We start from the raw sequence: 24,618 nt of genomic DNA on the forward strand, positions 1-24,618 counted from the left end.
AACCCTTGCAGCCACTGAGCATTTAAACAGTTTTTAAAGCGAGAGAAGTAGATGGCAGCCATTAGGGTTTTGTGTCGTCTGTGTAATTTATTAAAGATACAGATATTTTGATAACTCCAGGTGATTGAGTTCATCCTTTTATCATGCTTGTGTTTGTGCATATGTTGTATTTGTCAATTGTGTTAATTGTTACCTTATTTGCCCTCTATTATTTATTCAATGCAATGAGCAATATAAATGATACATTATGTATAATGGAAAGAAAATTATGTGCAAGCTTAAAATCTTGAAATTCTAAACGTTTCTGGCAGTGTCTTCTTTTATATGAGTAATGTCTAAGTAATTCTAGGTGATTTGAGTAAATCAGACCATGTGGTCGAGCACGTGCATTTTTTTGTCTTCGGATTGTTTCCTTCGGAAATCATTTTCCATCTCATTTGTGCTCTTTTCAACTCAATTGGTGCAATGATTGCAGTGAAACTATGAAAAAAAAGTATTGATGTAAAGGGTTACTAATTTTGATGTCCCTGTGTTGTGGAAGTGACCTTTAAATGAGCATTTTCTGAATAACTTGAAGTGATAGAGATAATCGGACCATCCTGGAATTGCGCATGTGTGATCATTTAGTATTTTTAAATTGTTTTACAGTCAGGAAGTAATATTATCTTATTTGTCAACTAATTCAATTAGTAATATATGATAATTTCATTGTGGTTGTTAAAATAACTGCCTCTTAAATTAGATTCCCTTAACTTATGATTTGTACAGTATTACGTCTACTCAATAGTTACCTATGGTGCCCTCATCTTTCAAGAGATACGGCCACCAGTAATTGTGTGATTCTTTGTCAGCCTTGCACTGTGCGAGATAGGCTTACGTCGTTCATATTGATTCAAGCCAATTAATTTTAAAAAATGAGCTTAGTATGTTAATGTCTGAACTGATTGTTATTCAATTTTCAGCATGGCTTCCGTTTATTCCGAGTACGCCGCTTTAGGGTTGTCGTTCGCCTTGGTGATGAAAGAAATGGGCCCGAAAGACATAGTTCTAAGTTTTGGCCAGCGAGATCCTGGAAAAAAACCAACCGATATGGTAATGGGGAATTCTAGCGCTGAATGTTTCTAGTTCCGGCGATATTAAATTATAATACCATTGATCACCTCGTTTCACCTTTTCCAATATCTATAGGATGATTGTCCATGCTTTCTGGAAGATATAGTAATACTAGCCGAGTTTTCCGAAGTCTTGGGTCCGATTCCTCTACTGACCGTGCCGCTCAACACGAAGGATCTCGAAATTGATTTAGACGATTTTATCTTGAAGATAATGTCCGTCGACTATCAAGCCAGTGCCAGGTAAGTAAATTTTGGAGCAATACTGTGGGAACGTAATTTCAATAAACTCGATGTCGAGGTCATTCATTCTTATCCATTATGATCGTACCTTTTCCTTTGTAATTATTCAGTTTAATTGTAATTTATCACAATCAGCGAAAAATATTCACGGTTAATTGTCCATTATAGTAATACATAAAGCAACTTGGTGAATCCGGGTGTCAATTGATCTCTAATTGCTGATTTAACCGCACATCACGATATTGAAATTACCTACATGTTTCACTTTGCGTGGACACACAATATTTAAGAACACTGAACTGTTGGCCTTTCACTTGCCTACACTGCATAACAAGAGTTACAAATTGTCACAACCAAGCTTCATTTGACAGCGCAATTATTACAGAATGTCATGTTTTCAATTTTAACAATATTTTTAAAATTTCAATAACGTCCATTCGGGAAAGAACGAAACTGAGAATTATAGGCAATAAACAGTGAAATGAATAATTTCCTAGCCCAACAAAAAACCTCTGTGCTTATCTCGTAAGAAATCAGACTTTGCATAGAAGGGGCTCTATCTCTCCATTCTTGATTGTATTTAAACGGCGAAGACTTAATTTCGTTGATAGCTCATTAAACAGAGCAGGCAGCACAATGTGGTCCTCTTTTGTCCAACCAAAACCCATAAGTATTGAAATGTGCATGTCAGCTGTGTGTACAATGAAGGTGAGAGGTAGCATTGATGAAAACTGGGTATTTAATTGAACTTGGTACAGCAATTGGTAGTAAAGTATTTTGCATGTTTTAGATAGTAGGGGCAACTAAGAAAGAATTCCTAGCCCAAATACAGCAAGAAACAATGAATTTATTTATTTAATTTCTTATCCATAATGAAGTAGAATAAAGATGGTAATGACACAACAAAGGGATATAAAAACCCACCATCCTATCTATTCTTGTTCAATTTCCTTATTTTGTGTAACTTTTTGGTCCTTTTCCTTGACCCTATGGTTGCATTTCAACATCCATTTCTTGAGTCATTATGATTTTTCATCCACTTTATTATGGATTTAAAATAAATTCATTTTCTTATTGTATATGGGAATGAAAAGATCATAATCAATTATCTAGGAATTCTTTCTTGCCCCTGCTATCTACTGTCTACATTACACAATGTGTAACACACTTTTCTAGACTGTTTTAACAAGTACGTTTAATGTGTAGAAAATTATAATATTTAGACTTAAAGCTTTTATATGCTAATTGTATTTTAATGAGAAATGTTTAACTTGTAGACAGTGGATTACAAATTATGTGCTTATGTTCATGTTTTTATCTATTGCAGTGGTAATTTTAGATTCACAACTGACACTCAAGTTCTTCAGACTGATGTTATTGATGGGGTTCATGCCTATATTCACTATTTTACGCTGAATGATGTCAATGCCAGAGGCTTTGTGCGTCCAATGTGTTTAGCGTACATATCAAGGGATAGAAGTAAACTGGAAACAAAGTTATCTATCCTTAAGGCAAATTTTTTACAGGTAATTGTTATTACAGCACTGATATTTATAATTTTGCCAAATCAGGAGGTGATAAGGATTTATTTCAGGCATCGGGCGCGATGAAAGGGGAAAATAATGTGCTGTTCCTAGAAGAAGTCTCCCTGGGCCTGCAGCAGCTTAAAGATTTACAGCAAAAATATTTTCGGTGGAAGCAGGTAAAAGTTCTTAAACAATAGATGTGTAAACATTTCTTCATATTAAAAAGGTCTTGCCCGCATAATTTTGACAACAAAATTTTTATTTTAAACTTTTAATGAATATAATGATATAATATAGTATATGTATATTGTTTTAATTATGAAATTTTTACTAAGCTTAAATGTGATAGATCCCTAACATTCTAACGCAATAAGTATTTGAAAGAAATTGCTGTGTACGAGTATGTATAAATGTGTGAATGGGTAATTCCATCAGGAATCAGTCAGTGCTAAAAAAAATTCTCGAGATATGATTTTGTAGCTTCACAATCATTAGCATTTTTCAGCTTCCTATAGTTATTTTATTTTACATTGCTCTGAATAAGTTTTTTAGTATGCTATTATGGTTTATGTTGGAGGAGAAAATATGATATCTTAGAATGAAAAAGGGGCACAAAGTGCAGTTGATTTCTGTTGTATTTGGAGAGGTATTCAGTATCCAGGGAAAAAAACTAGTGTATTCTATTTCCTATGAAAGCAGAAGAAATTTCATAAATATTTGAGCTAATAGTTTTTTGGCATCAAATGGGCAATTGGAAAGATTTAGGAAAATATAATTATTTTATTTATTTACATATTACCCTGCAAGGCTTGGCTAGGATGTGTGGCAGGAGGTGATTACCCAACAGACTACTTTAGATACAAAATCGTATTTTGCATCAAAAGTACATGGGTGGTCCCAGAAGTACCCGACCCAACAAAGAAAAAAATAATTTTAGATAAAAATGTATTTATTTTTCAACCTTATCTCCTTTCAGCTCTATACACTTTTTCCAGTGACGTTCAGTAAGTTTGATACCCTTTTTATAGTAAGAACTGTCTTGCTCCTCAAAATAGTCATTAACTGTAGACATCACTTCTTCACAGTTGGAAAATCTTTGACCACCAAGCCATTTTTTCAAGTTTGTGAACAGAAAATAATCCGATGAGGCTAAATCTGGCAAATTAGGGTGCATGAGGTAGCGATTCAAACTATAATTCATGAATTTTGGCCTTTTCAACAACGGATTTGTGAGCTGGTGTATTGTCATGATGAAACAGTGCGTCCTTAGCCAAATTAGGCCGTGTTTGCTTGAATTCTTTGCTCAAACATTGCAATAAGGTCACAGAATACTCGCCTTAGATAGGTTTTCCTTTTTCAAGCTAGTTAACGAAAATTATCGCACGTGCATCTCAAAAAACTGATGCCATGACCTTACAAACGCTCTTCGCCTTCTTTGGAGGCGGTTCTCCCTTTTGAATCCATTGTTTCGACAGTTCTTTTGTCTCAGGTGTGAAGTAATGGACCCATTTTTCATCCATGGTTATGAAACTGAAAAAAATCTGTTTTGTTGCTGTGAAACTTTGCTAAACACTCATTTGAAACGTCTTCACACCAATGGTTTTCTCGAGTGTAAGCAAATGGAGCACCAATCTTGTACACAGCTTTCTCATGTCCACATTTTCAATTAATATGTGATGTACCACACTTTTTCAAATGCCTATTATGTGTGCTAGGTCGCGCAAGTTCAGTAGACGATCATCCAGTATCACTTTGTGGATTTTCTTCACCATCCCTGGAGTCGTCACCTCATTCAGTTGACTAATGCGATACTTGTCTTGACAGCTCGTATGGCCTCGTTTAAACTCTGCCATCCAATATTTTACTGTTGTAAACGAAGGAGAAGACCCCCTGAATAGAATCCAGTTCAGATTTTATCTGAACTGGATTCTATTCTGTTAGGCTGAGGCCTTTCAAATGAAAGTATTGTAACACATATCGATGACCAATTTCATAAATTCACTGAAAATGTTCACTATTGATGGCTGTCAAACAAATACGTAATAACATATTGCCTTCAAACTTTAAACATATGGTTTATAGATTGCATACTTTTTACTACAGTGATATTTTTCAAACTACCACCATCCTTAGGTCAGGCCGGGTGCTATTGGGACTACCCTCGTAGTCTGCTGCCCCCTGCCCCCTTCCTCCCCGAGAGCGTTCTGGCCATGCTAGTCTGATCCCTTATTATTCGTGAAGGAAGTTGCATTAAAAATCTATCTGTTCTACACTCAATTTTTTAAATTTTATTGACATTATCTCTCCTACCATTGTATGGTGGGGCTGATAATTCACAGTCAATATCCTAGCCAAATAGATATCCTTTCAATTCATGCAAGACGTTTCATTTGTTATTTAGCCTCCGCTCCATCATTCCCAACCCAGCTCCTCGGTAAGTATTTCGATACCCTACTCAGATCACCATAACAGCATTTGACAGTTCTAGCTATTCTATGCTGCACAGAATCTAATGCCGTCCAGCTTATGCCCAGGGGGTGTGGTCGCTTTGCCGCAGAGCTAATGGGAAGGGAAGATGAGTATGGGTTGGGAATGAGGTTTGAGTGGCAAGTGAGGGTAATCTGTTGTGATTGGAATGAAATGCATGTGATTGTAGTAATGCTTGTAGGATATATTCAAATTAACTGGCCTCATAGTCTAACATGGACACTGTTGAAATAGGAGGGCTGTCCTGAAAGTAGCCTCCGTTTTTGTGTAACGTGATAATCAGTGGAGGGAGCTGAGTGGTCGCAGTATTGACCCACAGAGCAGATCAGTACGCCTTGATCTGCAGTGGTTGTAAGGTTGCGCCGTTTGTGGTTTGTTTACAGCAGTGAGTCAAAATGAGCGGTACAATTGAAATACCCACCAAATGTGGAGTCCATTCAGTGATAAGGTTTTTACTGATATAAAATTTCAAGGATGCTGACATTGAATGCTGGAAATTTGTGCTTTGTATGGACAAAATGCGATGTGATGAGATTTGTGCGTCAGTGTTGTCGTTCGTTTAAGAGTGAACTCACTAATGTCCATGATGATGATGGTGGGAGTTGCCGCCCCTGTCTGTGGTGAATGATGAACTGCACTCGAAAATTAAAGGGAAAGGTCATGTAAACTGGTGTTTTACGGTATCAGAATCCTTCGAAAGTTTTTCACAGATTTCTAAGACTCTGTTGCATGTTGACTGGAAAGTGAGGCTACTACATGTTTTGTGCTCCTCTCGAGAAGGAACTCCGAGAGATACCATCATCTTTTGGCTGTTATCTCAGGCGGCAGAATTTTATGCTGAAGGAATTTTTAAACTAGTTCTGAGATATGACAAATGTTTAAACTTGTTTGGCAAATGTGTATAAAAATAGTAGAGATATGTAGTTTTGAGATGAAAATAATAACTTTTTTGTATCTATTCCAGCGTATTTTTTAGAGCATGATGGAGGTCACTTTGTGGACAGCCCTTGTAAATTGTATTTCACTTATAGAAATGGTGCTGCATTGATCCATAAATCTGTGTAGACGACAGGGTAACCGGCATCCCTGCTGGATTTCTTTAACGAGGAGGAGCTGGCTGGAATGCCGGCAGATGTCAACAGTTGTATATATAGATGCTTTTGAAGATGAAGGGGCCACCTGGCCCCAAAACATCCACTTTTCATGAGTTTTACAACAAGCCTTTTTTAATTCTTTTAGTGTCATAAGTAGCCTTATGGGTGATGTGCTCCTTATTGTGTAATTAGTGTGCTAGTTAGGGATTGCAATGCAACTTGCAGCGAATAATTTTATGGTCATGGGGCAACAGGTACACCAAATTAGTTTCTGGGAAACCAGTATTATTTTGAATTTCCCTTATGATAAACATTATTCCACAAGAGGGGAATGCCCTCATTGCACCTAAAAACTTAAATTACATCAATTTATATGTTATTTAGAAAATTTTCATAGGTACTAGATCTGGTTCCATTAGTGAAGTGCTAAAGTTATTCGATTTGGAGTTAAATAATGTCATTTGTTAAATTCTAATGTCAGCCACATACATTAGCTAATGATTTATTGGCAATCCTGCATTCATTAATTTAAGAATGTTTAAGTATTATTTGTTTTGCATAAATGCATCAAGCATAGATTAAGGTATGAATTGTTTATTGTCACTCGTGAAAAGAAGATTAGTGCGCATCATCAATTTAAAATATTTTTTCGTAAGGCTGTCAAAATATGGGGAACTCAGTACATGTTAAAGTTTGAGTTGTATTAATTTGATGTAAATGGTAATCATTACCCACCCAGTGGGCCTGGGTTCGAATCCTGGCGTTGTCGAATATTTTTCAGTGGTATCCCAATACCTAATTGAGGTGCTTTGTGGAGAGCACTTTTGAGTGAGCATGCTGTCCGTCGCATTGGACGTTAAGCTGATGACCCTTGATGCCTTTAGTTAAGAGTAGGCTAAAGCCAACACTGCGTTTCTCTCCACCCTTCATCCTTTCTTGTCCATCCCTAATGGCACAAATGATCTTGGCTGTCAGTCGCCTCCCCTGAATACTACTACTGCCGGTCATCGGGAATAAGGTTCTTTTGGGAAGTTCTCATGTTTTTTAATTCCCTTTCAAGTGCTTAATTCGGCAAATAAGAACCAAAACATAAGACCAATTAGAACAGCAAACAAATTACAGTTTCAAATCTTACTCTAATATTTAAGTGAAGCAAAATGGCATCATTTCATCTCAGTTCGTTGGTCTAAAAAGAAGGTATGAATTCAGTCATTTTGCCTTTACTTTGATGCGCCTTGGAAGTTAAATTGCCTAAGCTTCTTACGTTATATAGAAGGGTATTAATAAGAGAAGCATGGGAAGGGCTGAGGATAAAAATGAAACATGTTGTCGTGTTTCTGACCTTGCTATGAATTACAAATTTTACTGCATTTCCATGTAGAGCATGGAAGAGGAGGAAGGAGAAAGCGAGACTTCTGAAGATGTTGCCTTAATGGCAAGCACTAACCTAGATCAGCTGGTTGAGCAACAAATAGAGTACAATAAAATTCTGCAATCTGCAAGAAGTATCCTGGTAAGTTTACTTCTAAATTGGCTTGTAATTTCTTTTTTTTTAGCTAAGGTAAGATTTTAATTTATTATTAAAATCATTAAACCAGGAGAACAAGGACCTCTGTGAATCACTCTCCCCATGGAAGGATACTTTTTGTGCATCCAGCTTACCAGAAATTGAGCAATATATGGCCTATGTAAAATTGGTTGTTGGGAATCACGAACCCATGATCCCCAACCAAAGAAGAGGTGACACGGAGCTCCGGCCCATAGCAGCCCTCAGTCCATTTGGAGTGGCAATTAGTGTGTGGCATTTATGCTGCACTCGGAGCCAATTTGAAGGCTGTGACTTGGCATTGACTGGTGGATGCTTCTGGTGGCAAAGGGCAGAAGAGCATGTGGGTCACAGGATGGGGCAAGTGGCAGCGAGTATGACCTCCAAGTCCTCCAAGATTGAAGCACAGCAGGCAGTAGCAAGTAAGCTGTATCGCCAGCTCCTGCTCCTGCTGATTCCGACCAGTGTCCCCATATCTTATGAAAGTCGTTTGCCGCCGATACCTGTCAACAATAAGGAAATCACAATTCAGGTAAGATTATATTCTCGGTACAGTAACCGTAACAAGTAGGATTTACATGAACCACTTGAGTACATTTATCAAGTAGTTACAGTATTCCCCAGTATCATGTGTCTATGAAAATCTCCTGCATTCAATAAATGTAAAATAAAATAGAATTAATTTCATTATATCTATCATATTCAGCAGTGTGCATGTTATGCGTATATCCTGACCAGTACAGTATCCTTTGGCTTAGTTACTATTCTGTCTGTTATGATACCATCATCATTTCCACCTACTTCTGTACCAGCAGTTTTATTTATGAAAATGTTTACCAGCAAACCCTAGTCTTTCTGATGTTTCCATGTTCATAATTCTCTTATCCCCTCTCCAGAAGTAATATTTCTGAGGCTGCCTAACCTAAATGCAGCCCCTTTCTCCCCATTTTTTTATTTTCTGCATTCTCGCTTCAGTTTTCCCATCTGAACCACTGATTTAAAATTCCAAATCCTGATTTTTGGTACCTTTCTCTTGTCAAATGGTTTCCATTCAGATGGCAACAGCCAGATATATGATTGCAGGTCTTTTCTTCCTTTGGTTTGTGTTAATTAAGTGTGATCCACCAATGAATTGATGATGTTCTTAGTAGAAGAATATTCCGAGCATTTATGATCTCTAATGGGATGGTTTTCAGTTGTCTTTTCCATCCTATACCATTGATCTTTTTATTCGTCTGCCTTTGGAGGTATTTTTCACCACAAAAGGAATAGGATATCCTAACCCTTCACCCAATCATCTGCCCTCCTTAAAGGGCATTGGGACTTATATTTACTTATATCAAATTGCCTGGAATCATTTTCACAAATACACGCATTTAAATCACTTTCATTGCCCTTACCAATAAAATGTAACTTCAGAAATCTTCCCTCCATTAGCCTCTAACTCAAAATCAATCGAAGACAATTCTTTATTGCAGCCATTCATCTTTTTACTTTGCCTATTTTTACCTGTTTCCTAAATGGCTTCTTATTTATTTGGTAGTCATTCTGCAGTCGTTATCCTTCTCCTAGTCACCCGGCTGTCCAGGCTAGTTGGCCTCGGTGGCAGTGGGGTAACGTCCTTGCCTGCCAACTTAGAGGTGGTGGGTTCGATTCCTGCCTAGGTTGGTTTTCCTCCACCTAGGGCTTGGGTGTTTGTAATTGTCTTTGGCATAATATGTTGGGATTAGGGGGAAGAAAATGTTATAAATTCTCAATATCGCTCCAAATATGTCATTGAATTACATAAATTCACATTCATGGCTTTTTTTTATCATAATACTATGGCATTCATTCTTTTCAGTTAGTAAACATCATATGCTATCCTCTGAGCTTCTTTATTTTTGCTGCATTCATCATCCTCTGTATTTGCCTCTTTCTTTGCACTTAAAAAATCTTTCATTTCTACCAGCATCAATCAACTTGCTGACATCGTGTTATCCACTTCCACTTTCAGTAAATTTAAAAGCCATTCCTTTCAAACTTCCTCAAGCATCATTCACCTATATTTTCCCCTAAAGGTATAGCAAAATACTACATTATGATATGGTTAAATTTCTGGTTGGTTTACAAGTTATTGTTCTGTATTTATTAATATTGTTTGATAAATTAAGTCACTGCTATGGAGAAATATAATTTTCTAAGTTCAGTAGTACTTAGAAATGAATGAGTTTATATCAACTCATATGCTTGCATCATAATACTAAGCTGTCGAGAGAAAAGATGTTACTGCCTTTACTAGTAAATGAGCTTAGATGAATGAAAGGGACCACATTGAAATCAGGCATGTGGTATGTTGTTCTCATCTCAATTTAAATTAGATGTGTAAGTACATAATGTCATCGTATTCTGGAGCTGCAATGAGATTGCGAGTTAAAGCTAGGATGGGCATCGAGTTTGATGATAAAGTGTGTTTTAATATTAATTCCATATGTATTTTCAATTCAGTCAAGTAGACCATTCCATACTAATAAACTCAAAGCTTAGCACTCTTTCAAAGGCCCTGTTGGAGTTGTTTAAGCAAAGCAAGTCAGAATTTGTCTATCATCTATTCAAAACTGTGGATGAAATTTGGACCCAACAGTACACTCCTGAGATGGAAGAAAGTCCAAACTGGGCTGCAATGGATGAAATTTCTCCTAATAAAGGTGAAGGTGGTTTCATTGGCCGGAAAGGTGATGGTGACTGTTTATTAGGATGGTCACGTAATTGTAATTATCGACCATCTTCAAAAATGTTGAGCAGTAATGGGTGGGTGTTACGCGTCATTACTTGAAAAGTTGAAGGTAGAATTTGCAAAAAGAATGAAAGCATTTGAAGAAGAAGATAGTATTTCCGAAGAAACTGCGGGAGATGCCGCAACAGTAACTTTTAACGGAGTCATCCCCTAATGTGCATTTCAATGCAAAAATTTCAGAGTGTAAAAATCATTTGCCTTAGGATGCCTCGATAGCTTAACTGGCTAAAGCACTTGACCGGATATTGAGGGATCTGGGTTCGAATCCCAGTCAAGGCGAATAATTTTTACCCTCTGAAATTGTTGCATTATAAAGATAGTACTTTACAATTTCGGGATAATGCACCTGCTCACACTTTGGTGGGTTCCATGTCTAAAATTCACCAATTGCACTTCAAATTGTTTGACCACTAACCATATTCACCAGATCTCCCCAATGACTTCTTCCTGATTCCCATTCTTTATTAATACGTTTTGTTTGAGGACGGATTTTCTTATGGACGAGGAGGCTATCACTTATGTAAATGCCTATTTTGGGGAGAAAGACATCAAGGGTTGAAAGTTAGATCAATGCTGGAAAAAGGGTATTGAGTTCAAAGGAGACTATGTTGAAAAATGAACATAAGATTTGAAGAAATGTGTTGCTTATTTGTTAGGTCAGGAACTTTTCAGACCACCCACATAAGTAGAGAAGTTCTGAAAAGATATTACCATTAAGCTATCTCTTTGTGCCCTGCTTTTGTTTATTAAAAGCACCAAGTGTATATTAGTAACTTGGACTTGAATATCAGCTTTCTGGTAGGAACACCACAGATGTGATTACTTGCTTTAAATTGTCGCATTAGTGAATAATTACTGAGAATGCCACTTCCCAATTCCAGCATCGCATGGATGTTATTCGCCATGTACAAGCCAATATGGGTTCTAATCCATCCATTAGCATTGGCATGTGTTTGTCTTTTTCCTCTTTGTGCTTAATCTAACCCTGGTTTCTTAAACTGCTTTCCAGTACCTTGTGCTGAAGTATGCATTTTTCACAAAGTTCACGGTAACCTCCGTTTTGGCGGTTAGCCCAACATTTCAAATTTTATTTGATTTTTACTGCCCAGTTTTGCCGGTTTCCCTATTAAATCGAGGAAAATATTGCTGAAATTCCCAAAAAAATGAAACAATATGGGACAACAAATTCACCTCCCCTACTATGAGGAGGCTGGTGCGAATACAGTCTCTGAGCACAGATTTGTTGGGGAAGTAACCCTAAACAATTTCCTCTGATGACTAGTCATCTTCACAGGGGCTCACGAAAGCAGTTACTTCTCTTGAAAAATATGATCCATGTATTTGAATAATTGTAATTGAAATGCTACTTAAATACTTTAACTAATTGCCTTTTTTTATCTCCTAGATTGTCAGTGGCAAGGTTGTGAGTGACAAGGTTGGGAGTTGCAAGGACTCGGATACTGGATATTATTCATCGAAGGAGTCAGTGACTAAAAAAGATGAAATGTGCTCTGAAAAGTTGAGCACCTATACAGAGCAGTCATTTGAACCCAGGTCTGTCCCTTCGCTGGACTCGTTGAACTCCGGAGCTTATCCTAAAGGCACTATTTATGAAAAGTCATTGAAAAGCACTGACCTGACATCTGATATTGAATCCAATGATGATAGTGTGGAAGCTGCAGACTCTGCCGTGTCTGAAGTATTTGAATTTCCAGTGAAGGAGCTCTGGTGCCAGTGCATATGGACTGCTAGTACTGGTGGTGCTTCAAGTAACCCTGGTAAGTTGTGCTTGATTAGTAGTTAGTCCTTTTATTTATGCAGTATTTAGAAGTTCTGAAATTATACAAGTTGAGGAGGGGATTGGGATGATGCTTCCCAATAGGTAGTAGGAAGTAGGTAACGTTCAGGTTTCCTATCGAGAGGGCCCTGGTTCGAATCCTGGAGACGACAAATATGTTTCAGTGGTATCCCGATCCTTACTTGAGTGAGTGCAACGTCCGCCAGATGGGACATTTAACTGCGGACCACCGGGTGCCTTTCGACTAGAGTAGGCTAATGCCGATGCTGGGTTTCTCTCCATCCTTCCTCTCCCATTCATCCCTAATGGCGCCAATGGCCTTAGCTGTCGGCCTCCTCCCATTTAACTACTACTGCTAGAAGTTGAAAATTGTACTTGACCTGTAGTTGAAAGGTTTTAAAACTTCTCTGCTAAATGGAAAATGAAACGAATAAGCTAATTAGAAGTTTGGTTTCATTTAAATGGTTACAGAAAAATGGACGAATTTATTTGAAAAATTTTACAATTGTTTTAACTTTTACAAATAAATATTAATCTTAGTTTAGTTATTTCTGTGTGCCAGTATAAATATCTGCAAAAAAATGTTTAGTAAATCCATCATGTTTTAGTTATATTGAATCAACCTCAACATGAAATGTTGATGAAATTTTCAGTTTTTCATAATATATGCCGAGTCTATTTTTTCACAAATTATTTCATGGGGCTCAGTTTTGGAAAGTTATCAATAAATAAGGAATGTCTGAAGAAAATGGCTGAGATTGCTTATTGAATATTTGTTGAACTGATGTGAGATGATCCTTAAATTTAACTATCAAAGTCACACCCTTCACAGTCACTGAAGCTAATTCAATGTAATCAGTGAAAGTGCCTTCTCAGTAATGCCTTCCTTAGTAGCCCTGTCAATTTAACCTTAAGCATTGTCTGCCATTAATTTATTTTTTTTTCTAGTTGCCAAGATCCAGCATTTTTTTCAAACTTTCTCGAAAGTTGCACAACACATCTTGTATTCCTTGTTGATTGGGCGAACCTTAGTGATTGCAGGCAGTAATAGTCTGCGTGAAAAAGTGTTGAAAATTATATCAGCTGTGCTGTATTTTGTCCCAGTACGGGAAAATTCGAGATACTTGAGGTAACTAATTACAGTTAAAAGTTTTTTTCCTATCCCTTCATAAGCATGTGAAACCTTGAAAAACACCTCCTCTGGGAAATCTTATTTTTGCAAACAAAATCCATTGACTCTAACATATTTGAACTGTAGAACCTCACTTAATGAGCACTTCTCATAGCAAGAAATTTTCTTGACAATTGACAAGAAGAGGGGAATTCTTGGAATGATTGTGTGCCCACTGCCTCAGTTTGTGCTTGGCATGAGTTCCCCTGGGAGCTTAGTGCTGTAATTGATCACCCTATTTTTCAAACTTGTGTGCCGACATATATTTGTGATTTTTTTCCCAAAGTTTAATAATGCTTTTTGCATGGTTTAAAAAATTTCCCCAAGGAGAAATCTGTAAGGAGGAGACATTCATAATAGAATAAAAATAACCACAGAAATGAAAAGTAAAATAATCGAAAAACTGGGATGAGGTGAAAGCGTGACTGTTCTAGCCTGCGCAAACGATTGGTCAACATCAATGATTTGCGCTATCCTCAAGAACAAGGTCAAAATTGATAGATGCTTCAAAAGGAGTGAATAGAATATCTACGCAACTTCTACATATTCTTATAGGTGTTGAAAGTTTGCTTCTCTTTTGGACAAATGAAAAGCCATAGGAAGGCAATGCTATTGAAGAGGATGTCATCTGTGAGAAGGGGAAAGTGAATTTTGCTGACTTCACTAAGAAGATACCAAAATGTTCAATGGCCGAAGGAGCATTGAAGGGAAGCTCTTGGTGGTTTGAGAAGTTTAAAGAGAAGAACCAATATCCAGAGCTTTGTGAGGCTTGCTGAAGCGGCAAACTACAACTCGAAAGGCACTTTGCAGATGACTTTAAGAAGTTTGTAGATGCAGAGGGATATGTCTGCTGCAACAGGATTGTAATTGGGATGAGACATGTCTATTCTGGAAGAAGATGCCGAAGTGAATGTATATAGCGGCAGAGCAGAATGCATTGCACAGCCACCCACCAATGAAGGATCATCTCACGCGGCTATTTTGTGCCAATGCAAGCAGCGATTTAGAAATTCAGCTGCTGCTTTTTCAACATTAGGTACTCCATGAGCCTTCAGTGGAGTTTGAAGTCCAAAATATCCTAAAATGTGATGAGGAGGTCATGGGAAAGTGTTGTATCATAATTTACAAAGCATCGCTTTAAGAAGGCAGTGGCTGTGCATGCTGCAAATGTATATCGTGATAATTCTGTGTCGCATTTCCATAAATTATTGAAGCATCAGCAGAAACGTGTGTCTTGACAGATTCATAGAAAACAGAATTTGGTACATGTGTTGTTCAATCATTCCTAAGAAAATCCTAGAGATGGCTCTTGCAGAATCAGAAAAGTTTTGCTCTTAGTAAGTCTCATTTTTCACTAGGCTACTGTTAAATTTGCAGCTATATCCATGTTGTTGTTTCATTTTCATAGTCGATTGAAGCAACGACGAAGCAACTTTTTGTTTATTTAGAAAAGTGGAACAAATGGCTTTTGTGTTGTGATTTAACATGTCAATGTTACAGATGTATAACCTCAAAAAGAATCAAAGCAGAGTTTGTCAAAGTTCTTGGAAAATCTCCCCCTGTGTGTTTGTGACTGTTTACTCTTGGATGAGTTTAAATGTGGCTGTACATCTGTACGAATATCGTTCAGGACATCTAGTGGAAGTGACTACCTCTGAAATAGTTGACAAAATGTAGAAAATGGTTTAGAATGATTGATGTATCAAAGTTCACAAATAAGTCGATGCCACAGAAATATCACAAGGTGCAGTGTCTTCAATTTGTACAAAAAATTGCAGGTGAAATAAAAGTCATCAAGATGGGTGTCATGTTTGCTCTTAGTAGAGAATAAAGGCAATAGTGTGGTTGATTGAGAGGCTGACTTGGTGCTTTTCCATCCCAATCCTGACAAGTTTCTTCATCAGCATAGTACTATGGACGAAACATTGCTACACTCCATACAGAAAGGAACAGTTAAAATAGTGGGACCGCCTGGTGGATTCCACATTGATGAAACCATGGTCGTCGATAAATATTAACTGTAATTATAGGGATCGGAATGGTCCTGTGGCTAACGTACTGGCTACCCACCCAGGAGGGCCCTGGTTCGAATCCTGGAGGCCGCAGATATGTTACAGTTGTATCCCAATCCCTACTTGGGGTGCTTTGCGGAGAATCTTTTTGAGTGTGTACGCCTTCCATCAGATGAGACATTAAGCTGTGGACTCCTTGGTGCCTTTCGTTAAGAGTAGGCTAGTGGGGGCGCCGGGTTTCTCTCCACTCTTCCTCATTTCTTGTCCATCCCTAATGGCGCAAATAATCTCAGCTGTCGGGTGCCTCCCCTAAAACTATTAATACTGGATTTACTGTGTTTCTCTTATGTAAACGTAGTCATCTCATTAGGCATCTGTGTTGGCAATGACTTCATTTGATGTGAGTCACTTCTGCTGATTCATTTTTTAAGTTAGGAAAATAAAGAAAAGTCACGGGGCCAAATCTATTATATACGATGGATGTTGTGATAATTCAAACTATTGGTAGAATTTTTTCTATCTTATCTCAACAATGAAGCAATTCCAGTAAGTAATGCCAAAAACAGTGACGTGCCTAGTCAGTACAAAATATCACGAGAGTGGTCTTTATGCTGTGAACTGCTTGATGGATCACAATCAGTGATGTGTCTCCTTATAGCGGCATCTGTGAGAAGTAAAATACAGCCTTGCTCGTGGATCTGTCTCCAGACACGAGTGATTCTTATCTAAGCTTGCACGTGCTTGCTGTAGAACATCGTGTCAGTGAGAATGGTGTTAGAGAAGCTGGGTGTGTGCATTAAATTATGTGTTAACCTTGGGAAAAGCGCCACTGAAACGTATGTGATGACTCAAGCGGCATTTGGCAATGAATCTATGATATGGGCAGAGATTTTTCCATTGGTGCAAACACTTCATCTGGACAAGCCTCGAACAATGGAAAACCGAGAAGTGGACAACCATATACAGTAACAAAGGATGCCCATGTCAATCGAAAGAACATTTGGCTGGAAGGCAATTCAGATCCGACGAAGAGGTGAAAGATGAAGTTCAACGTTCCCTCTAGGACATGGCGTCAAGCTGGTACGACATGGGCTTACAAAAACTGTCTTACCATTTACAAAAATGCATCGACTGAAATGGCGATCATGCAGAAAAATAGACAATTGATCAATCTTTAAAATGATGTATAAATATCTCATGGAAAATAGATGGTTTTTTCTATTTCTAAAAAATTGGAGACCTTACTTTTGGGATTACCCTCGTATATTTGATTTTTTGTGACATTATGTTGGTACTTGTGGCGAAAAGTTCGGCCATTTGGAATGTTCAGTTAATTGTTGGCAACTGTTGTGCTGGGGCGTGTTTTGGCTGGTCTTCGATTTTTGCCCATTCTAAAAAATGGATCAAAGAATCTGGATCAAATTTTGTCTGAAAAACAAAATTAAGGGCATGGGCATTTCCAAATGCTGACCGTGGCATATGGAGAAGCTACCTTGGACTGAAGCAACGTTTATCGGTGGTACAAAATTGGCCGAGAAGATGTGAACAATGAAGAGCATGGAGGATGCACGAGCACGTCAACAACAGATGAAGACATTGATGAAGTGAAGAAAATAGTATTGGCCAATCTTCGAATTGCCATTAAGAGAAGTTGCTGAGGACCTAAACATATCAATTGGCTCATACCATTCGATTTTTACCAATGATTTGGGCATGACCCAGGTCACCGAGAAATTCATACCAAAATTGCTCAATTTAGACCAAAATCAGTAATACGTTAACATTGTTAATAGGTGTTGGACTCAGTCCGCGACAACCCAAATTCTCCTCAGAGGGTCACAACTGGTGACGAAGCATGGGTTTATGGTTATGACGTGGAAACTAAAGCTCAATCATCTCAATGGAAGCTGTGGCACGAGCCAAGACCGAAAAAAGCACGCCAAGTTCGGTCGAGTGTGAAAGTTTTGCTTACAGTTTTCTTTAATTGCAGGGGTGTGGTGCATGGTGTGAGTTCTTGCCACAGGGTAGAAGGGTGAATTTGGAATATTACCTGCAAGTTATGCGCAATTTGTGTGAAGCAATCCACAACAAATCCCAGATTTGTGAAAGAACAAAATTGGCTTTTGCACAATGACAGCGTCCCTGCCCATACATCGTTACTTGTGCACAAATATTTGGCCAAAAACAAAAGGCTAATGATGCCGCAGCCACCGTATTCCTTAGATCTGGCCCCCTGTGACTTTTCCTTGTTCCCGAAACTGAAGAGGCCCACGAAAGGGCAACGCTATGCTACGATTAATGAGATAAAGACTGCATCGAAGTAAGAGCTGAACAAGATCACAAATAATGATTTTTTGAAGTGCTTCGAGGATTGGAAAAAATGTTGGAACCAGTGTATAATATCTAATGGGGATTACTTTGAAGGGGACAAAATAGATATTCATGAATAAATAAATTTTTGAAAAACCACAAAAGGCGTGATACTTTTTGAACAGACCTCATACATCAACAAACGATGCCCACGTCAATAGTGTGAGTGATATAGTGTGTGCAAACCATAGGTTAACCTTCAGGGAGATTGCCAATGAAGTTGATAGTAGTGTTTCAACATGTTCCACCATTTTGACAGATTTGGAGCATGCAGCACAACATGTCCCAATTGGTGCCACGAGTTTTGACAGATGAAGGAAAAACATCTTGACATCAGCCAGGAACTGCTTCATCATTCAATCGAAGACCAAAATTTCTTTAAAAGAATTGTCCCAGGCGATGAAACCTGGATTAATGGTTATGATATAGAAACCAAAGCCCAGTACTCAGAGTGGAAGAGGCCATTTTCCCCATGACTCAAAAAAGCTTGGATGTCGCGATCAAACATGAAAGTGATGTTGATAGTTTTCTACGATTGAGAAGGGATTATTCACTATGAATGTCCTTGAGGATAAACAGTGGATGGACAGCACTATATAGAGTTTATGAGAAGGTTAAGACATGGCATGTTGCAGAAGAAACCACAAATATGGAAAAAGAAGTCTTGGTGCTTTCATCACTGCAACTCACCGGCACAGACATCATTGATTGTTACCAAGTTCTTGGACAAAAACAGCACACCAATGACGTATGTATCTTAAATAATAAACTCTTTTGATTCTTCTTTGTATTCTGCAATTCAAATTTTGTTCCAGGCTAATTTATTCCAGGGAAAAAGAAAAGATGAAGTTTATTCATGATCTTAAAAAATATCTAAATAATTTTCTTTGAGTAAACCTTGCATATAATGTATTTTTTTATCATGGTATACATTATCATTAATGGGAAAAATCGTTTCGCTGAACCAGTGTTTGGCTTAATGAGTAAGATTCCCGAATGAAATATGCTCATTTTGTGAGGTTCTGCTGTAAAATGATTTTCTCTTTATGCTTAATGATTTATTGCTCAAATTGACTCAATTGTTAGTTATACTGGAACTCTTAAATAATAAGTGCACATATAATGAGAATCTCTTTATCCCTTGTGGTATAGTGTCTATGATTCATCTGTTAAATATGCGTGTTTGAAATAGGAGGCCAACCTTGGGCTTTCATAGGGTGATATTACGAGTGATTCAGTATCTGTGACAACCCTGAAATTGTAAATTGTCTATTTTATGGGTAAGGGCAAACATGGTCCTACGTCTCAGCTTATTGGTTGTCTTTTTAGAGTGTATTGCCTACAGGCCTGTATGCATGGCTTATTTGTTTTGGTAGGACTTCATTTCAGTCAGTCCTCGGCAGTCTTTCCTCCTGAATGGATTTGGATCTGAATTGTACTGAATCTGGCATTTTCTCTCGACTTGTCAGCAGCTGGAAAATGTATTTATTACTGGCTGTATCCGCAGCATAAGGAGGGGGGCTTTAATTTAAGCTAATTTGGTGAGAGCAGAAAATATTCTGACAGTGTCTAACTTGCATGAGAGAGAAAGCATGTATGGAATGGTTGCCAAAGTCATAACCACAATTCAAAGAAAAAACTTTGAAATAAAGGTGATGAAATGGTAAGGGTCCATAACCTCTTTGCTCCTGAAACACTTGTTGGATAGTTGGGGCTGTCGCCTGCCTGGTAAATCTGTACAAGTTGGGGAATTAACGTGTTGGCATGGGAAATGAAGAGAAGCCTAAGGAATTGAGACAAATCACTGAGCACATTTTTATCCTTAGTTGTTCATGCATGTTCCAGTGTTTTCTTTGAAATAATCTGGCACCAACAGTGTCCTATGTTTTGTAAAGGAAGGCCAAGTTCATCAGATTCTCCAATTAACACCACTGATTATAAGGAAATGAAAAAGTTCCATTCCTGACGGATGTTTTCCTACAATACGCATGTCATTATGCATGTCTTTGCATGGTCATGTTTTCAATCTAGGTGTCGTTAGGGGTTGATTTGATGTGTAGATTTGGGCCTTGGGGATTCAATTAACAGCTGTCAATCATGCTCTGAATTAGTTGTAATGGTAGTTTTTTTAATTTGTTCAAAATAACCCTTTATTTTTTTTCTCAGGTTATGCAGAAAAATTTTATCATCTGTACTTGGAAATTATTTGTCTGTAGTACTCGGAGTCAGTTAATTCATAGTGCATTTTATTTAGATTTTAGACCTAGTGATTGAAAGTGTTGTTTTTGAAAAGTCAAGGAATTTTCATGTCATGAGTAATAAGCCCTAATAATATGCCACCAAAATATGGTAAACACAGAGAACTTTAAAATCTTAGAAAATCCACCTCTGGGCTTCGGTTTGATTTTCCATTTGAAAAAATTGATGGCAAGGAGAGCATAATGTTTTATTTCAATGTTTTTAAAATTTGATGGCCACCGTTGGTCATTGGGAAGTGATTTCTAAGGAGTGCCTAGTTGCTGATGGCAGTATTGATAGAAATATCAAGCAATTACCAAGATTTGTTGGAGTGGAAAGTCACATGCTTCTTTCTAATTTGATCGCCCGAGCTAATTAGTTATGCAGTTTGCATATTATTGAAATTTTTCCATTCTATCTTTGTAATAGAAATATTAGCAAGTGTACATATTTGGTAATTTTCACTGAAAAGTGGAGAAAATATAATGTGATCCCATCCACTTAAGAATAATATTTAAACTTATACTTAAAGGGTAAAAGTTGAAGTTAAAAAAGAAAAAATAAATAATTTTAGACTTGGCATTAATATAATTCTCATCATATTTCAAGATATAGTGTATAATGTATAACCAATAACATTATATTCATGATAGCAAACTAATGTAGCGACTGAAATGTAATCTAAGGCTTACACAGTACTGGAGAATTATGCAAAAGCCATGAATGTACCTGGCATATTATTGGCAATAGTTTCCCAGTTAATAGGCTTATAAATGAGATTTATAAAGTATCCACGGTAATTTAATATTATCCTGAAGAGTCTGAGGAATTAGCAAATGAATAATTATTTGATCGCTGTTGCTAATAATGGGAACTTATGTAGTAAGCATTTTGTAGTGATTGTGAGCTTTTGATTAGAAACTCGACTAACCACTTTTTAATTAAGTATATAAGATTTTATGTACAAAAAAAAGTAATTTTGTTTTCCAGTACTACTTTCTTTTACAATTTTAGAAATGTTGTATTAATGGTAGTTTTTTGTCTTGTTTTTAGATGGCACCGAGGCATTCTTGTGCCTGCCCATATTGAGCACTACAAAGTGATTGGACTGTGCATTCCGGAAAGATTGACAATTCATGACATGATTAGCCCCCGTGACAAGGTCAGTTTGTTTTCCATTTTGCAAAAATATTCCATTCTAATTTATGTTGAACAACTAATCAATATTTTTTTTGCAGAATGCTGTGACAATACTGGATGTCAACACTAAGAAAATTCTGGGCCCAGCTTACTGTGGTGCTCTATTGGCAGGTTTGCATGAAAACTTTGACCAAAATTTTGTGTGTCCTGAGGCTCTGGTCCTTTACATCCAATCTGTGTTAACTGGCATACACCAAAAAGTGCTTCTCTTTGAAGCACTCAGTCTTGGTCAGCCCAAAGTGAGAGCTCGAATAACCAAAGACGCCATGAATACATTGGGACTCAAAGGAAGAGATTTAGATATCATTCATCACCTGAAGATGTATGTGAAAATGTGATCTGTGATCCAAAAAAGGACATGTAATGAGACTGAATTTAAGAGATGATGAGAGTGAAATGTTATAATTTAGCTTATCTTAAGGTGGTCACATATCTAGCATTTTGCCAATATTACTATTCAAAGATGGTGACAACATTTTCAGTATTATTAGATGAAAAGAAATCCCTGGTTAAGTATGCATTTATGAAAGGGGCAGGTGAAAAATTTTTCAACAGGGCATAAAGTGAGGTAGCCCTATGCTATATTTGCCTTTGTCCTCCTGATTTAGTAGCTAAGAGATAAGTGACTGGGCCATACATTTTTATCTCCCATGCCAACCTAAAGTCAATTGCGTATAAAATGTAATTATTTAAAATGAGGAGTTAACCTGGAAAAAGCAAATTTAAACCTTAGTTGAAAGTAAGTAGATGTTTTGTGATTAGTAATAGATATAGTAGCTTTGGCCTTTAATTCATTGCAAATCTTCCTAGTCCTCCCCTAACATGCTTTCCGTTCAGAGGAGACTGATTTTGTTGGTTTGTTCACTTCATCAGACCAACTTCTCACACCTAATCAATCCTAAGGGGTACAACCATAGATTGGTGAATGGAGAGGTTCTTTAAATTTTCCAAAGGGAGAACAAATGCAAAAATAGATATGATACCACCATTGGATTGGATACCAAAAAACTTGTTAACGCTGCGATAACATAAGAGGGGATCGAGGTGGTGTGGTGGCTTGCGTACTGGCTTCCCATCCAGAGGGCTGCGGGTTCAAATCCCGGCGATGGCAGATATTTTTCAGTGGTATCTCGATCCCTACTTCAGGTGCTTTGTGGAGGGCACTTTGAGTGAGTATGCCGTCCGTCGGATGGGACGTGAAGCAGCAGACTCCTTGGTGCCCTTCGTTAAGAGTAGGCTAATGCCAACACCGGGTTTCTCTCCACCTTTCCTGTCCACCCCCAATGGTGCAAATGACCTCGGGTGTTGGACGCCTCCCGTAAAAACTACTTTGCATAAGAATAGATGCATGAAATTAGGGCTATTATAGCTTGGTTAATATAAAGATTTAGATAACACATTTTAAGATTTTTTTTTAAATGTGGAATTTTGGCCTAAGTATAGTCAAAATTTTTACGTTAAATCATATACATGTTTATGGATGTATAACTTTCATAGATGTATGACATACTTAACAAAAAATTTTTAGTCGTTGTTTAAAATTTAAAGACTATTAGCTCTTAACGTTATGATCTCTAAGGGTTAAATTTAGAGAGTCAATTATTTTGTGAATGTGCGGTTGTTGGAGCAAGGTACTCCTAAGTCCTGACTCAATGTGATACAGGGTTTCAAATGCTTGATTTGAAATCAACTAATGAATGTTGCCAAATAACGTGTGAGCATTATAAATGGTAAACATGATGTATAATGTTCTGTGATTTTGAAGTCTAGAAGATCCTCTGCAAGGTTGAGGTGTCTCCTGTACTTGGCCCAAACTTAGCCTCATTGGGGACCAATGATGTTACTCCCTCATGAGTACAAAAAATATTGAGGGGTTGGTATTGATATATTTCATTTAAAGAATTTAAATGTTATATCAGCATATATTTTTGATTCATGTTGTTATGCACTAATAATGTCCAAATATTTGTCAAAGTGGCTGAAAACAGTCCCTTTTGTCTTTTATACTTTTGTATACTGAGATTTTCCTAGTCATTGCATATATTTAATGACAATTATACCAAGAATGGTATATCTTATTAAAGAAATGTAAGTACTGATTTTTTGTAATGTAAGCAGTTTTCTGCATTTTATTGAGAAACACATATAAGTTTTACATGGTTGTAAATAAATACTTCAAATTTACCTTTTTTGAGTTTTTAACTCTGAGAGTACCTTTGAATGTTGGTCCCTTTCCCTTTATAGCATCTAAGTATTATGAAGACTGGAGTGATTCTTCAATGCTGAATGTTACAAAAATCCCTAAGTGTTCCCCTGACAGTGTATGCTGTAGCCTGTGTCACTAGTACTGGACTTTGATGTCATGGTATCAACTGGCACTACCATTCCAATTCTGTTCCCCAAGATAATGTTCTTTGCCCCAAATGTGTGGCAAGGGTAGGTGGACTTACCTCATCACCTCCCATTGTATTAATTTCTTGAACAGCTGTTAAAATTGACTTTTATCTATAGTAATTCACTCTCTGTGTCATTCACGTGAAGGACTCAAACGAATGCTGGGAAAATGAATTCTATTTGATGAGCACATTCACTTTAAATTGCCAGAAGATGACTTTTAAGCCATACCAAGTATGTGGTACCTAATTTGGCTTGTGAATTTGAATTGTTTTATTAAAATAATTGTTGATATTGATGGTAAATTAACATGGAATTTGTCTGAATTAATTGTCGGCAAAAATCTTTATTAGGGTTTGTGCTTTCTTAGGAGACTAAAATTTGCAGTTGTTGGTTGATTACATGAGAGTACTTTACTATTGAGAGCCTACTTTGCTATTTTTCAGAGCATTATTAGGCAATGATCTTGGACTGTCGGTATACTCGTGAAGCTGTCAAAGTGCATGTACTGAAGAAAAAGGGAATCATAATTTTGAACGGTTCTGGGCATTGCAGATCTCTGTTTTGAAAAAATTTTAACCATTAAGGATATGATTGTCATGTGTTGCACATTTTGCAAAACCATCATGTATGCGCCATCTGGCCATGTGT

At 37.3% G+C, this 24,618-nt stretch overlaps 1 protein-coding gene across 1 annotated transcript; it reads left to right on the forward strand.

Moving 5' to 3' along the window:
- Positions 1 to 4: 4 nt before the first annotated feature.
- Positions 5 to 23,707, forward strand: LOC139699790 (uncharacterized). The gene is made up of 11 exons (XM_071598227.1): positions 5 to 120; positions 963 to 1,092; positions 1,189 to 1,355; positions 2,683 to 2,881; positions 2,950 to 3,057; positions 7,844 to 7,975; positions 8,061 to 8,540; positions 12,190 to 12,562; positions 13,531 to 13,711; positions 21,427 to 21,535; positions 21,612 to 23,707. Exons 2-11 carry the CDS (start codon positions 964 to 966, stop codon positions 21,909 to 21,911), a joined length of 2,178 nt encoding a protein of 725 aa, XP_071454328.1. The 5' UTR covers positions 5 to 120; position 963; the 3' UTR covers positions 21,912 to 23,707.
- Positions 23,708 to 24,618: the final 911 nt, after the last annotated feature.

This window comes from Hetaerina americana, unplaced genomic scaffold (genome assembly GCF_022747635.1).
Source record: "Hetaerina americana unplaced genomic scaffold, ioHetAmer1.1.p SCAF_90, whole genome shotgun sequence".
Taxonomy (NCBI): domain Eukaryota; kingdom Metazoa; phylum Arthropoda; class Insecta; order Odonata; family Calopterygidae; genus Hetaerina; species Hetaerina americana.

Coding starts and splice junctions, on each gene's coding strand:
- LOC139699790 (XM_071598227.1), top strand. CDS start 964: ATGGCTTCCGTTTATTCCGAGTACGCCGCTTTAGGGTTGTCGTTCGCC. Junction 12,563..13,530: donor TGGTGCTTCAAGTAACCCTG/GTAAGTTGTGCT, acceptor TTTTTTTTCTAG/TTGCCAAGATCCAGCATTTT. Junction 21,536..21,611: donor TGATTAGCCCCCGTGACAAG/GTCAGTTTGTTT, acceptor TTTTTTTTGCAG/AATGCTGTGACAATACTGGA.